Consider the following 14691-nt stretch of genomic DNA (forward strand, 5'->3'; position numbering starts at 1 on the left):
CAATTGACCAACTGAGTCACCCAGGCCCTCGGATTATTTTTTTTAATTGTGTGGCAGATAATTGTGTGAAATACACTATTTTATAAAATTTGTAGAAAGAGAAAAGATACTTCTATTTCTACAAAGTAGAATGTCCACAGGCAGTGTGAATGTCCATCCATTATCTGAAAACCTTTTTTGGAAGATAAACCTTCATGGTGTGGGGTCTGGCACAGTGTTATCTTTTATGTTTGCCTAATGGTCATTTCCATATAGGAAGTTGAACATAGAACATCAGTTTACCTGTGCTCTGATTTACATGTATCCTTCCTTTGTTTTGAAAATTAAAATTCTCACTGTCACGTTAAAATTGATAGTTCCAGCTCTGAGTCCTTTAAAGATGGAAATGTCACAGTGGTACAGAATGGTCAGGGAGTTAGAAAAATGCGTTTTTAATCTGTTTGGTCTCAGTTGGAAAGCCTTTTTTACAAATGCATATATGTTGCAAGGATTTTGTGCTCATTATGTGCTCCTGTTACATTTTGTGCTTAACCCCATTACAGCACCTGCTGTACTGTATTGTAATTTTTGATTTTTTTTTGTTTTTGTTATTGTCAGGTGTGTCAGTGTGTAAGGCCTAATGGCACCTAGGAAATAGGGGCACTGACTAAATATTGAGTGAATAAATAAAGATAGGCTGTAGCAAGGTAGAGAGTCTGGTATGGGTCCTATCTGAACAAAGAGGAAAAAAAAAGAAGTGACTGCTGGTTAAGCATATTTCAGGTCTGGAGTTCAGCAAGTAATTTAAATTCTAGTAGTTGTTGAATTTTCTGTATCTTTTTCAAAATTGTCTTCTTAGGTGATGAGACCAGTCTATTTGTTGAGGTAGATCTTTTTCTAATTCTCCATTACTTTGTTTTCAGTTGGTTTTTTCCTGTACGCTAAAATGTGACTTCTTGTGCTTTTTTTTTTTTTTTACTAAACAGAATGTTTTCATTGTTGTTTGCTTCCATTACCTGTGTGCATCTTCATATATGAAGGCATATAGTTACTCTGTCAAAAATGTCCTATATTGTAAATAAATTGTATTCACTATTCAGAGGCCTCTGCAATAAATCATCTTTTATGTTTTCCTGTTTTCTTTTTTTCTGAACCCAAGATAAATAGGGGAGTAGCTAGGTGAAAGTAAAGTAAAATAGGACTAATTTTCATAATTCCCTCCCCAGAATAGTTTGCTGGAAAACTGATTACGTGACCCCTTGTCTTCAAGAATCTTAAAGGTAAGAGGGCTTGTGAATATTTGTATACTTATGAAAAAATTAAAATGACACTTTTAGGTACTACCCTGGAAATTCTGGTTATAGCTTTACTTACATATAACCTCTTCTTTTTTTCTGAAGTTGCCATGTTAAAACCATTTAGTGTTTTATTTCCTATACCTATATAAAGTAGGATAGGATGCAAAAATCCTAGGATTGTTTTCTTTTTGATTCCTAGATTTTTTTTCTTGCTTCAACATTTTTATCTCCAGATAAATAGGAATCTTGATAAGTACTATCAGTGTAGAATAGAGAGCATGTTTATTTTTGTATTATCTATTTGAAAAGCTATTTGACAGATTTAAATTTTGTGAATTCTTTACTCACATTCTTTATGTAGATATTCTTTGAAATACAGTAGTTTTTAAAATAATGGAAATCTCTTCTTAGTGAGAGTCCTAAAGATTTATCAATCTTCCATCCTGTGATATACTTAAGATCCTCTTAGGGTGGGATGGTGTTCATGTGTTTGTGCCTGTGCGTTAGTTGTTATTTCTTTTGTGCTAGTTTTGGTGCTAAGCACTTTAAAAGGATTATGTGATTATATAATTTAGTCTTCATAATGACCAAAGTGGTTATTAGTATTATCTCCATTAGCTAGGTGAGGAAACAAGCTTAAAGAGGTTAAGGTCACACAGCTAGTAAGTGGCAGACTAATTGCAGTTTGAACTTAGTTTTTTTTTCTAAAACCTGTGCTTAAAGGGACATTCTGTCTATATACTGAAGAGTACTAATATTAAAGCTTCAGCAACAAACATGCAGGTGAGGGATATTGTAAACAAAAACATGTCAGAACAGGCCATGTGAAGCAAAGAAATCTACTTACAAACTCCAATAAAACTGTTATACAGGTAGAAAAAACAAAAAACTTTGAGAGCCTTTTGTAAGGGTTTTACAGATCAACAGTTACAGAGCAGGACTGAGTTGATTATGTAGCAGAGACTTGGAAAGGAAATATTTATTAAACTGAAGGAGTTAATTGCCTTAACCTTACTCTGAAGTGAATTAGCTGAGGGCACTAGAGCAAATATCTGTGATAGTTTAAGCCAGATTGGTAAAATAAATGTAGATATAAATCAACAAAATCACATAGCCTTCAGGGGTGTTTTAAAAGGAACCCAAGGACAGGGTTGTAGAACCATGGACTTAAGATGTGTAGTAACTGTCATGCCAGAGTACAGTTTGAATATAGATGTAGGTAGATGCCTATACTTTAGAAAACTTGAAGAGCCTTCTGCTGTGAGAGACTGAAACACATCTGTAAACTTTTTCTGGAAAGGGCCAGGTCATAGGTATTTTTATTTAGGCTTTGCAGTGTATATGGTTTCTTTCAGCTACTCATCTTTGCCACTGTACTGTGAAAGAAGCCATAGGCAATATGTAAATGAATGAGCGTGGCTGTGTTCAACAAAATTTTATTTACAGAAAACCTTGGCCATTTTTTTGACCACTGGCTTATGATAATGCACACTATCCCTCCCGAGATATTAGTAAAAAATAGCTTTGCTATGGTTTCTCCCAATGAAAATAACATTCTTAAAGGGAGGATCAAATTTCTGAATAGGTAATTGGGAGGCAGTTAATGGCTTTATATAAGACTGGGATTGAGATGAAAAATTGTGCATTTAATTGTAATGGTTATTAACATTTGAGTGTTTATTACTGCTAGATAATATCATAAACACAGGTTTGCCTGACTGACACCAGTGCCCAAGTCATTAATCACTGAAATATACCACTCAGAGTACCTTACTGAGTGCCCCTTCTTTTTAAATTGAATTTTTTTGGACAGGGGATTGAATTTGGGAACAGTTTATCTTGGATAGAGGATTGGAAATGAAGGAGAAAGAATAGATTATCTGAGAGTGGTTCTGGGAGTCACTGGATACTCTGAAGACTTTAGCCATGTGAATCAGTATAGTATTTAGCATCTTCATGAAATATGCTTTGTCCTTGGCATAAGTATGTCCAACACAGGGATAGCTCTTAACTTTTTCCCAGTATCCCTTTCATTCAGCCTTGGCTCTCATTTATCCTATCTGTTCTCTTCTATGGTAGAATCTGTAATGGCAGGATTGGGTTTGGGAGTGGGGTGGGAAATAGAGTTAAACTTCCTCATGGCCTTTTATATGTCTTTGTGTGCACAAAAGATCTGAGGTACTCTTCTGACAGAATATTAGTGGACTTGATCAATTTAGTTGTTACTCAGAAATGTTGATTTGTATTTTTTCAGTTCGGTGTTTGTCTTTGTCTTTCCCTCGTGTCTAGGGAAAATAAAAAAAAAATGGGCAGTTAACACTTTTATTACCCTTCCCTATTTTTATATTCTTACTAGCACTAATAATAACAATAGGGGCACCTGGATGGTTCAGTTGCTTGAGCATGGGCTCTTGATTTCTGCTCAGGTAATGATCTCAGGGTCCTGGGACCAAGTCCCACATCAGGCTCCGTGCTCAGCAGGGAGTCAGGTTGAGGATTCTTTCTCCCTGCCCCTCTTCATGCATGGGTGTGCATGCTCTCTACAAATAAATCTTTTTTAAAAAGTAATGATAATAATAACAGCTATTTAAAGCATGGCAGTGGAGCTGGGATTTGAAGTTAGGTCTGAGTCTTAACTAGGATGTTCATATCTTTAGATACAATGGACTTGGCCGGAAGGACAGTAGGAGGGAGCAAGGAGAGCAAAGTTGAAAGTGTGAACTGGATGTCGATGGAAAGACTTTGGAAGAGAAAAGGAGAAAAGAAAAGGAGAAAAGAAAAAGAGAAAGGCTTTGGAAGGCTTTGGAAGAGAAAAGGATGGGGGGAAGGGAAGGATAGGAATTTTAAGTAGAGCCAGTCAAGGCTAAAATGTTTAATTTCTGTTACCAGGAACCTCTGTTCCCTTCTCTGATTCCTTGAAGCTTGAGGTGCTTCAGCAACCACTACAAGAGAAAATACATTATTAGCATCTTAGGTGTAACTTGAAACAGTTTTCTTTTATAGAGGATGGTAGTTATATCCTAGAATTTTGCTGTGACTGGAGCCAGTAACCACACTGAATTACTTAAATTTAATTAAAAACCTAAAGAAAATGAAAAACTTAGTTCCTCAGTTGTACTAGCTGCATTTCAAGTACTTGATAGAACAATTCCCTGTTGGACAGTCCTGTTCTAGAAAATTGAATTGTCTTCTACACTACTGTTAGTTGAATGCACTATAATGGCTGGCCTAGGATTCTCATTTCCATGTATTCCAGGGTTTGGGAGAATGAATTCTGAATTCTGAAAACTGATTTGTATTAGTGCTGTTTTTTGTTTCGTTTTGTTTTGTTTTAAATTCCACATCTAAAAGTTGATGGCTTTTATGATAAAGAAAATTTTTAAGTTAGGCCATTCTCCCCCAAACTGTTTTTATGAACATATTTGGAATAGTATTTCTAATACATAACAGAAGCAATTATATAATGAAATAAGAAGGGTAACTTGGAAGATACAAGTGCTTTAAGATCGTTCTGTTAGAGATAACAGACTTAAGAGATACTGTACCTTGGAAAGGTGGAGCCTGGGAAGAGATATTAAAAGATTGAAATCTGTAAATTAAAGTCATATGAAAAGTAAACAGAACTAACTTAAAGTCAAGAATGAAGAACCATTCTTCAAAATTTATTGAAGTAAACCAAAATTAAAAGAAAATTCGGTTTGGTTTATAGGTAATTACAGAACTCGGTTGAACTATTAAGTAGCATAGGTAGAATACGGCATGATTCAGAATCATAAATAGCATCATAAACTCAAGTTATATTTAACTTTTTGGATAACCACAGGAGGGATAGTCCTGCCCACCCCACGGCTTATCTCTTAGGTTTTTTTTTTTTTATGACAAATATTGGCCTAGGACTAAGAGTCTGCATTGTATTCCTATGCTCCTGTTACTGGAAATTTAAAACAAAACTGATATTAAAAACTATGAATCCTTAGATTAAAAATTGGAATCGAGGCAGATAGAACAAATAAATGTGAACAAACTGTAAGTTTCTAAGTTGTTGAACTAAAATTTGTGACTTTTATCTAGTGAAATGCCTGAACCCTATCATTTTGAGCGAATAAACTGGCAATGTAGCCTAATTGTTTTTAGATATGGCAGCAGTTAATACATGATGTACTCAAGAAGCATAGAACTTTTAAGAATTTGGAGCACTTAGTTTTTTAAGCAGATTTCTAACAAGGGCAGTCTGTAACTTGATTGAGGCTTCTTAGTTTCTAAGTGGTAAACTATTGCTTATGTACTTCATTGCATGAATTAAAATAGAGCAGTATTCACTGTAAAATATTAGTTATAAATTGTAATTTATATATTAATACAAGCTTAATATTCTTAAGGGAGGAAATGTGAAAACAGCATAAGGTTAGACTACCCAATGGGACATAAATTATTTAGCTACGTAAAGGAATGGTATATTGCACATTTTGATAACTTCCTAGATTTTTAAAATATGTTAATTTTCAAATTGATGTTTTATCACATTTAATATTTTTTATTCTTAGATACTTAGGATACCAGGGGAGTTGATGTGGTATGAATTTCCCCACATAAGGATTACACTCAATTATAGATCATATCAGGAACACAGTATGCCTCCAAAATCAATTAAGTTGGGAAGTTGCCTAGAGCAATGTTTCTCAGGTTTTAACGTAGGTAGGTATAAATCATGTCCAGATCTTTTTTTTTTTTTAAGATTTATTTATTTATTTATGATAGAGAGCGAGGCAGAGACACAGGAGGAGGGAGAAGCAAGCAGACTTCATGAGAGAGCTAGAGAGAGAGAGAGAGAGAGAGAGGCAAAGACACAGGAGGAGGGAGAAGCAGGCTCCATGCCGGGAGCCTGACGCGGGACTCGATCCCGGGACTCCAGGATCGCGCCCCGGGCCAAAGGCAGGCGCTAAACCGCTGAGCCACCCAGGGATCCCATCATGTCCAGATCTTGATTAAATTCTTATTCACTAGGTCTGGAATGGTGCCTGTGGTATCCTGCGTTTGTAACAAGTTCCCATGTGACACTGATACTGTCCTAAGTGAATACCAAGTAGAGTAACCTATGACTGACAGAATATTTTAAAAGTAATCTTCTGTCTCAGTAATTCCGTTATTGTAGTCGCTCCGGTCAGAATACTTTGAAATTATCCTGGACTCTTGATACTTTGGAATTATCCTGGACTTCCGTTCTCTCTGCAAATCCTGACGGCTGTATTTTGAAAACACCTGGAATTTGAACCCTTTTCATCACCATTGCTGCTACTCTGGTACAAGCTGCTGTCATCTTCCTCCCTAGATGATTAGTGTCCTTGCTTTTTCCTTTGCCACCTCCTCTGCTTACAATCTGCTACTGGCCCATGTCATTCAAAGAAACAGGTGTGTTTACCTTAGCCCTTAAGGTGTTGCATGATCTTATTACCTTTCTGTCTTTTTTTATTACTTTTCCTCTTTTTCATTCTATTCTAACCACATTTACCTCCTTGTTTTTCCTTGAACACATCACACATGCTGCTCTTCTCTGCCTTTGGACTTTGATATTTACTGTTCTTTTCTGCCTAGAATATAGGTCCTCTCAGTATTCACATAATTCTCTCTTGATTGTTTCAGATTGCCATTTCAAATTTTACTTTATCAGAAAGTCTTTCACTAAATACTTTGTATACATAATGACTTCTTCATAATTGTGGGTTTATTTTATAATTATTTTTTTCAACATCTCAACATACTAGATATTTTAGTGTGTTCATTGTTTCTCCCCTACTAGAATGTAAAGTCAGGAATTTCTGTCTCTTATTCAGTGCTATATTTAGAGCATTGCCTAATTGTATACCTAAGGCACTTAGTAAATCTTTGAATTAAAAAAAAAAAAAAGCCCACGGAAGTGATTGGATCTCTGTTTGAATGTCTTCATTGATAGGTTAGTTATTCTACCTCCCTTTAGTACAGCCCATTCCATTTGAAAGTAACTGCTAACCTCCTTAAGCTTTTCTGTTCTTCCAGGCTAAACATTCTTACTACTTTTTACCTTTTTTTATTTGATACGATCTCCAGGGCTGTCACCAGTTTGGTCATCTTCCCTGGACATTCATCATTTTGTTGTTTGTCCCCTAAAGGGGAATAGCATCAGAACTAAAGTTTTGCAAATGTAGGCTGAAGGGAAGTTTTCTTTTTGTTTTTGACAATCTTTTTATTAAGGGAGACTGATTAAATTAACTTTTTAAAGTAACTCTAATCCTTACTGATTTTGACTTTTTAATGTACGAAAACCTTTAAATCCTTTATCTTTGTGCTGCTAAGTTTCTTATCTGCTTTACATTTGGTTTTTGAACCAAATTATGGGTCTTTGCATTTCTCCTTATTTAGCTTAAAAAAATTTTCCTAGGCAATACGTACTTTAAATGTAGAAACTAGTATGTTTAAATTATTTAAGAAACTAATAGAAAAATTCCTTTGTATAATTGCGGGAGCATTATAACTGATGAAAAAAAAAGAATTATAACTGATGAAATTGGGGATTTCTTGTGCCTAGATATTCCAGAATGTTTTTGAACAGCTCATTAGAATCATGTGTTTTGTATCAGTTCAAGAAAGAATTTTGGGTTAACTTACAAAATAATTTTACCTCAAAAACTTATTCCCCTTTACTAACAAATTAATTTTCTTTCCCACGTTTCTCTTTTTGCCTTTTGGAATCGCCATTTTCTTAGTCCTTTAGGCCAGAATAATCTTTGACTCCTTCCCCGTATTTATTTAGTTACCATATCTCAGAAATTCTTGTTAATTCCAAATCTGTCTGCTTCTCATCTCTCCCTGCTATAATCCATTTCTGTGCTTTGCTGGCAGATCATTCTTTTAAAAGATGCATTTATATTCCTTTTATCATTTCAGTCTTCTTCAGAGGAATCTGTAAGATTGCATCTGAACTTCTCCATCATTGGTGATCGATTTGTAATCTGTCCCTACTTGATTTACATTGCTCTGCTTATTGCTTTCCTTACTCATGACTATAGTCTTTCAGATGAACTTCTTGGCATATATCCCTCTACAGTACACACACACAACACTCACAACACATGCTCTTTCTTTCTTTCTCTCCTACTTTTTACTCATTCTTGTCAGATTGGCCTAGTTAAATGTATTTATTACTTTATACTGTGTTGTCCCTTAAATGCCTTAAACTCCTCAACACACATAACCTATCACCTTCAGTGAAAACTCCAGTTCAAATTGATTTCTTTTCCCTAAACTCTAATTATTTTAAGCCTGTTCCATAAAATCTATCATTTAGTCTTTGTTGCTTAGTACCTATATAAGGCTTTCCCTTTCAGTAAGACTTGATGGCAAGGAGTATAAAAAACTACTGGATTATATGTAAAATTTACTGACTTGGCTTGTACTGTGTTCTTTTATGTATAAAATAATTTCTTATAGTTCTGGGGGTTTTCGTTTTTCATTGATACTGGGAGAAAGCAAACATAAAAATTCTCTGTTATAATTCATCCTATAGGAAACCCTTTCTCAAGGAGAAATGAAGAGGAAGACTGTATATACCTTAAATGTGGGAGATCGGGAGTATGAAGATATGGAAGGTAACTTTTTATTTTTTATAAAGCTTGTGTGTTGAAAGCAAAACTTAGTGTTTCTGAACTGTTCATTTGAATATATTTCAAGATACCAGAGTGGTTTTTTGTTTTGTTTTGTTTTCACTTCTTTTTATTGTTCTACCTGAATATGCTACCTGAATAAGATGTGTACACATTTTTTGTTCCTCCTCCCATGTCTTATTTTTGCTTTTCACATTGTTAATAGCATATCTATAGGATAAATTCCTAAAAAAGGAATTATATAAAAATGGTCAGCCGAAATGCAAACAATATACACCAAGCAAATGGAAAAGTGGGGATCATCCTGGGAGGTTTTGGTTTGTTTGAAGTTTCTTTTTCTTCTTAAATTTTTATTTCCTAATGTTTTCTGAATATACTTTTCTGTTTTTGTTGTTGTTGTAATCTTCTGTTAGGGTTTTTAAAAATATTTGGCATTGATTTTTTTCTTCTGTTTCTAAAGTTAACTCTGATCATCCTACTCTTGATTTATGGGTTATAGTCACCCTTTCTTTTTGAAACACCACAAATTAATTGGTATTTTAATATAAATAGTGGTTGGGGGAAATTTCTTCTCCCATTTCTTCTTTTCTTCCTGAAAAACACTTTAAGTTCCTTTAGTGAAAGTCTATTAGTGGTAGATTCTTAAGTTTTTGTATTCAAAATTATTCGGAGATACACAATTCTGGATTGATAGGGTTCCCCTCCCCCCCCTTAGCACTTTGGAGACATTATAACCATTTTCTGGTTTTCTTTTGCTATCAAGAAATCTCTTTTCAGCCTAATTGTCAATCCCCTATAAATGATCTGTCTTTTCTGTCATTTTTCTTCTTAGATCTTATTTTTATCTTTGATGCCTTGATGTTGTACAGATCTGCTATGTTGGGGATGCCTGGGTGGCTCAGCAGTTGAGCATCTGCCTTTGGCTCAGGGCATGATCCTGGGTCCTGGGATTGTGTGCTGCATCGGGCTCCCTCTGCCTGCCTCTGCCCCCCTCTCTCTCTCTCTCTCTCTCTCTCATGAATAAATAAATAAATCTTTAAAAAAAATAAAAAGATCTGCTACATTGTTTCTGGCATGGATAATTTTCATTTCTCTTGGTTACTATCCCTTGTGTATGTCCTTTATCTTTTGGATCTTTTTTGTTTGTTTTCTCATTTCTCAGCCATTACTGTTTTAACTAGTGTGTATTCTTTATTTTCTTCTTCTGGGCTTCAATTAGTATGTTAGACTTTGTTCTGACCTCATTTCCCACTCTCCTTTCCCAGGTTACATTTCCTTGTATGTCTCTTACAGTCTAGGTAGTTTTCTCAGATCTGTCTTCCACTTCACAAATATTCTTTTCATCTGGGTCTAATATGCTAATTATTCTCTGTAGTGTTTACAAATTCTGATATTTGAAGCCAGTGGGCATCTAAATAAATTTATGGTTAACATGTGTAATATATAAAATGAAAAAACCTAAGTCCTTGTTTCTGCTGATTCTTACTCAAGGCAGCTTATTTTCTTAGATTTGGTAATGTTTGATTATGAATGCATGTTTGTTAAACTTAATCTATAGAATTCTCAGGGTCCATATAAGGGATGTTTTCCTTCAGAGGATTTATATTTGCTGTTTCCTGAACCCATGCTTTACTTTAGCCTCATTTGGGGTCTTTGACTTAGTAGGGAAGTCTCTTAGGATCAGTTCTGCTTCCTGAGTTGGTTGTAAGGGTTAGTCTCTAGATGTGAGCACTAATACAGACATTTGCTCCCAGGATGATCCCCACTTTTCCATTTGCTTGGTGTATATTGTTTGCATTTCGGCTGACCATTTTTATATAATTCCTTTTTTAGGAATTTATCCTATAGATATGCTATTAACAATGTGAAATGACTTTTTTTAATACATAATTTTTTTTAAGATTTTATTTATTTATTCATGAGAGACACACAGAGAGAAGGAGGCAGAGACACAGGCAGAGGGAGAAGCAGGCTCCATGCAGGGAGCCTGACATGGGACTCCATCCTGGGTCTCCAGGATCATGCCCTGGGCTGAAGGTGGCGCTAAACCGCTGAGCCACCTGGGCTGCCCGAAATGACAGTTTTTCATTGTAACATGTTTGTAATAGCCAAAAGTTGGAAATAAGTGAATGTCCATCAATAAGTTTAAAAAAAAAAAAAAAAAAAGCAGACTTAGTGTGTATAGAGTTCTAGTATTTATGTGAAGAAGGAGCTTTAAAAGGGTGTGTTTTAAGAGATGCTTATGCATTAAAAAATCTTTGGAAGAACACAGAAGAAACTTAATAGTTGTTATACGTTGCATTGGGTGGATGGGTGTTACGCGTTGACTGGATGGATGGGAGTAGGTTTGAGTGGGAGATTTGTCACTGTAATCTTTTTTTGCTTTTAACATTTTTGAACCATCTGGCTATTATTTAATTCTTTTTACTTCCCTACTAAAAAATATAGATGAGTAAACGTTGTGCTCAAGGCATTGTACTCAAGGAGTAAGTTTGTTACACTGTAAAATCTAATACTTTTGTAGTAGGGAGTCCCTTTAGAATATCTTATTCATGATACTGCCACAAACATGTCATTTGGTTTCGAAAACTTGAAAGCATATATGGCTGCTCTATTTTATAGGTGAAGAAAACAAAGATAATACTGCTACCACTGGTCTGTTGTACAGTGAAGCTGACAGATGTCCGATATGTCTTAATTGCCTATTAGAGAAAGAAGTTGGTTTTCCAGAAAGCTGTAATCATGTCTTCTGCATGACCTGTATTCTTAAATGGGCAGAGGTGAGTCTGAGTATAAATTAAATATTGTATTTTAATTCCTTAGCCATGATATCATTCTACCTAAAGATTTGATAATGCCTTTTGTAAGTTATTTCACAGTAACAACCTTTTTCCTTACTCTGGACAAATTTCCCTGTATTACTCAAATGCTGTCAGTATATTTTCTTCTGTATTTTTTTTTTAACACATATTTTTTGTTCTTTTATAATTAAACATTTTTAAGTGCATATCTTAAAAAAAAAAAAAAAAAAAAGGCAAAACAAAAAAAACAACCTTACAGGAATAACAGATTTGGCGGGGGGGGAGGGTGGGGGTGGGTAGTAGAAATGCAGTAATTCATCTTTGGTGTACTTGACCCTCTTGGGATAATATCTGTTTACTACTAATAACACCTTCTGTCTGTTTTGTGTTTTATATTTTTCAGAGTAGTATTACATAGATTATTTGATTTCTTTTTACATCAGCCTTGTGGTATAATAAGAGCAGATGTAGTATAGTAGTGTTCTTCAATTTTATAAATGAAGAGCTTGGATTTGTGTTTTAGAACTTGACCAAGACTTCATAGCTTAAAGAGGCAGAAGTGAATATTGAACTACCTTTTCTAATTCCTGTTTTTAATGTAATGTGAACTAATTTCAGAGTCCGAGTTAAAGATATTACTGAGATTCTTCATAGGTAGTAAGGATATTTTAGATTTTTAATGTATTATATTGACTTAGTTCAGGCCAAGTAGATCATGGTACTGGTACATTGAATCATTGAGTATGCATTATAAGCCCGATTGTTATGAATTGTGAAATAAAAACTCATCATAGGAGTCATGCTGTATTTTCTGAGTTAGTAGTCTTTCAGTGTGTAAAAATAAATAAAGGAGATAAATCACAAAAATATTTTTAACAGCTGCATTCAGATTGTTTGATATCCTTAAGCACATTGGAATTAATTGCTTGTTACATAATTGGGGTTTTCAAAGTTCTGTGTTTTATTTACATTTTCATTAACAATGTAGAAAGGAGAATATAACTGTATACTGACTTTTTGGCTGAGTTCTGGAAGGAGGAAAAAGTTCTGATTCACTACTATGAATCAAATTCATAGTAGTATACTTGGAAACAGTTGTAATTAGATTAAAGCCTAAACTGATCTTGGCAAGAAGGGACTAAGCAGAAGTAAAAATGTATTTTGGGAAAAAATATGTTGAGTTTAATTTAATTATTTAATATAATTATAAATCTTGATGTGTTTGCAGGAGCATTGACTAATGAATGCATATTTTTCAATGCCATCCAATTAAAGATTTCATCTGTGTTGAATTTAACGCACCTTAGTTTGCTTTGTGATTAAATATTTTAAAAATAGAGATTTTGCTTCCGTAGAGAGGCAGTGTTATTAGATGGGTAGAGGGTTTCAATTCAGTGCCTTTATAAGATTAGTGATCACATAATTGTAAGGTTCAGCAGCATAGTCTGAGCATATGCTTTTCTCTGAAATTAGAATGTATAGAATAGACATGATTCTCCATCCTTGTGCTCTACATGCAACTTCAATACAATCATCTACTTTATCATGGTGTACATGTTCCAGGTTTCTCTAGGGTATGTACCTAGAAGTGGAACTACTAGTCGATTGTGTACTATGCACATTTTCAACTCTATCAGACAGTTCTAAACTTACCTTTTTTTTTAAACTCTTGCTGAGAATTTTTTTTTCATGATTCTATTTGAGGGAGAATGGCAGTGCAGGGGGGGAGGGGGGAGGACAAAAAGAAGGAGAGAGAATCTCAAGCCAGCTCCCAGCTGAGTGTAAAACTCCATGTAGGTCTTGATCTCATGAGCCTGAGATCATGACCTGAGTTGAAATCGAGTTGAAGGCTTTATTGAGCCACCTAGTAATTTTTTTTAAGTTAGAAATACTTGATAACATTAAGTGTTGAAATCAATACCTGTCTTGTATGTAATATTTTCTCTTTGTGTTATTCCTTTGGATATAAACATTTATTGAAGCCAAACTGCTTTTAAAAGAAAGTAGGTAGGGCATTGTAATATTGTTTAAACAGAAGTAATTAACCTTGAAAGCAGAGAATAACCAGAGGTTATTCTGAATTATTTCATTGTCCCTAATCAGGATAGCAGCCATCATTAAATTGAACAGTAACAAGAGCACAATCCAATAAATTGTTCATTATAAATAATAAATGAATATTGGTTAACAGAATCACTTAGGCTTTGAATTAAATTTTCCATTTAAATCTTTTATTGGTAAGATAAAAATTTGGATGTGTTTTGAAGCATATATGTGCTTTGACAAATAGAATCAGATTTCAGATTCACTGGTGGTTTTTTTTTTTTTCATTAGTTGTCATTGGCCTCTCATTTTCCTTAGCCACCTTTTGTTTTCTTTTTTCTTTTTCCTGTTTTTTTTTTTTTTTTTTTTTTTTCTTTACAGATTTTACTTATTTGAGAGAGAAAACATGAGTCAGGGAAGGACTGAGGGAGAGGGAGAAGCAGACTTCCTGTTGAGCAGGATCCTGATGTGGGGCTAGATCCCAGACCCTGGATCATGACCTGAGCCAAAGGCAGACACTTAATGGACTTAGCCACTTTCTGTTTTCTAAAGAGGGACTTGCAGTTTATGTTGGATTTCATGATTAGGATATACATCTGTATTTAGAGGCTCCTAACCAGCCAGGTCCTATACTAAGGCTTTTTAAAATATTCTTTCATTTAAATCAGTGTTTATTTAATATTCAAGTCAAGGATTCTGAAACCGTGTTTGTTGCTAAATACTTCAAGGAATAGCCTGAAATTAAAATAATTTTTAAAAATTGATCCATAGTAAAAAAAAAAAAAAATTGATCCATAGTTCAAAATTTTACCAATGTTTAACTTTTAGTAGGAAGGTAGAAATCAAAGTGAGATTTATAGTGACTAGAAATCTACATAATAAGAAAATAGTGCAAAATGGGTTGAGAATTATCTTCCTAGTGTATATGTCTTT

General features: G+C 34.4%; 1 protein-coding gene across 6 annotated transcripts in view; it reads left to right on the forward strand.

Annotated features, from left to right (window-relative positions):
- SCAF11 (SR-related CTD associated factor 11) overlaps positions 1 to 14691 on the forward strand; it is a 74109-nt gene that overhangs the window by 18455 nt on the left and 40963 nt on the right. For 2 of the 6 annotated variants that reach the window (XM_077870354.1, XM_077870351.1), the window contains exons 2-4: positions 1206 to 1259; positions 8818 to 8899; positions 11537 to 11694. In XM_077870354.1, coding sequence (XP_077726480.1) covers positions 8839 to 8899; positions 11537 to 11694 — 219 coding nt within the window. In that variant the 5' untranslated portion in view covers positions 1206 to 1259; positions 8818 to 8838. Of the gene's footprint in view, positions 1 to 1205; positions 1260 to 6662; positions 6687 to 8817; positions 8900 to 11536; positions 11695 to 14691 lie in introns of those variants that run through there. The other 4 variants (XM_077870353.1, XM_077870352.1, XM_077870355.1 and 1 more) reach the window with 4 other exon arrangements.

This window comes from Canis aureus, chromosome 25, assembly GCF_053574225.1.
Source record: "Canis aureus isolate CA01 chromosome 25, VMU_Caureus_v.1.0, whole genome shotgun sequence".
NCBI classification, from domain to species: Eukaryota; Metazoa; Chordata; class Mammalia; order Carnivora; family Canidae; genus Canis; species Canis aureus.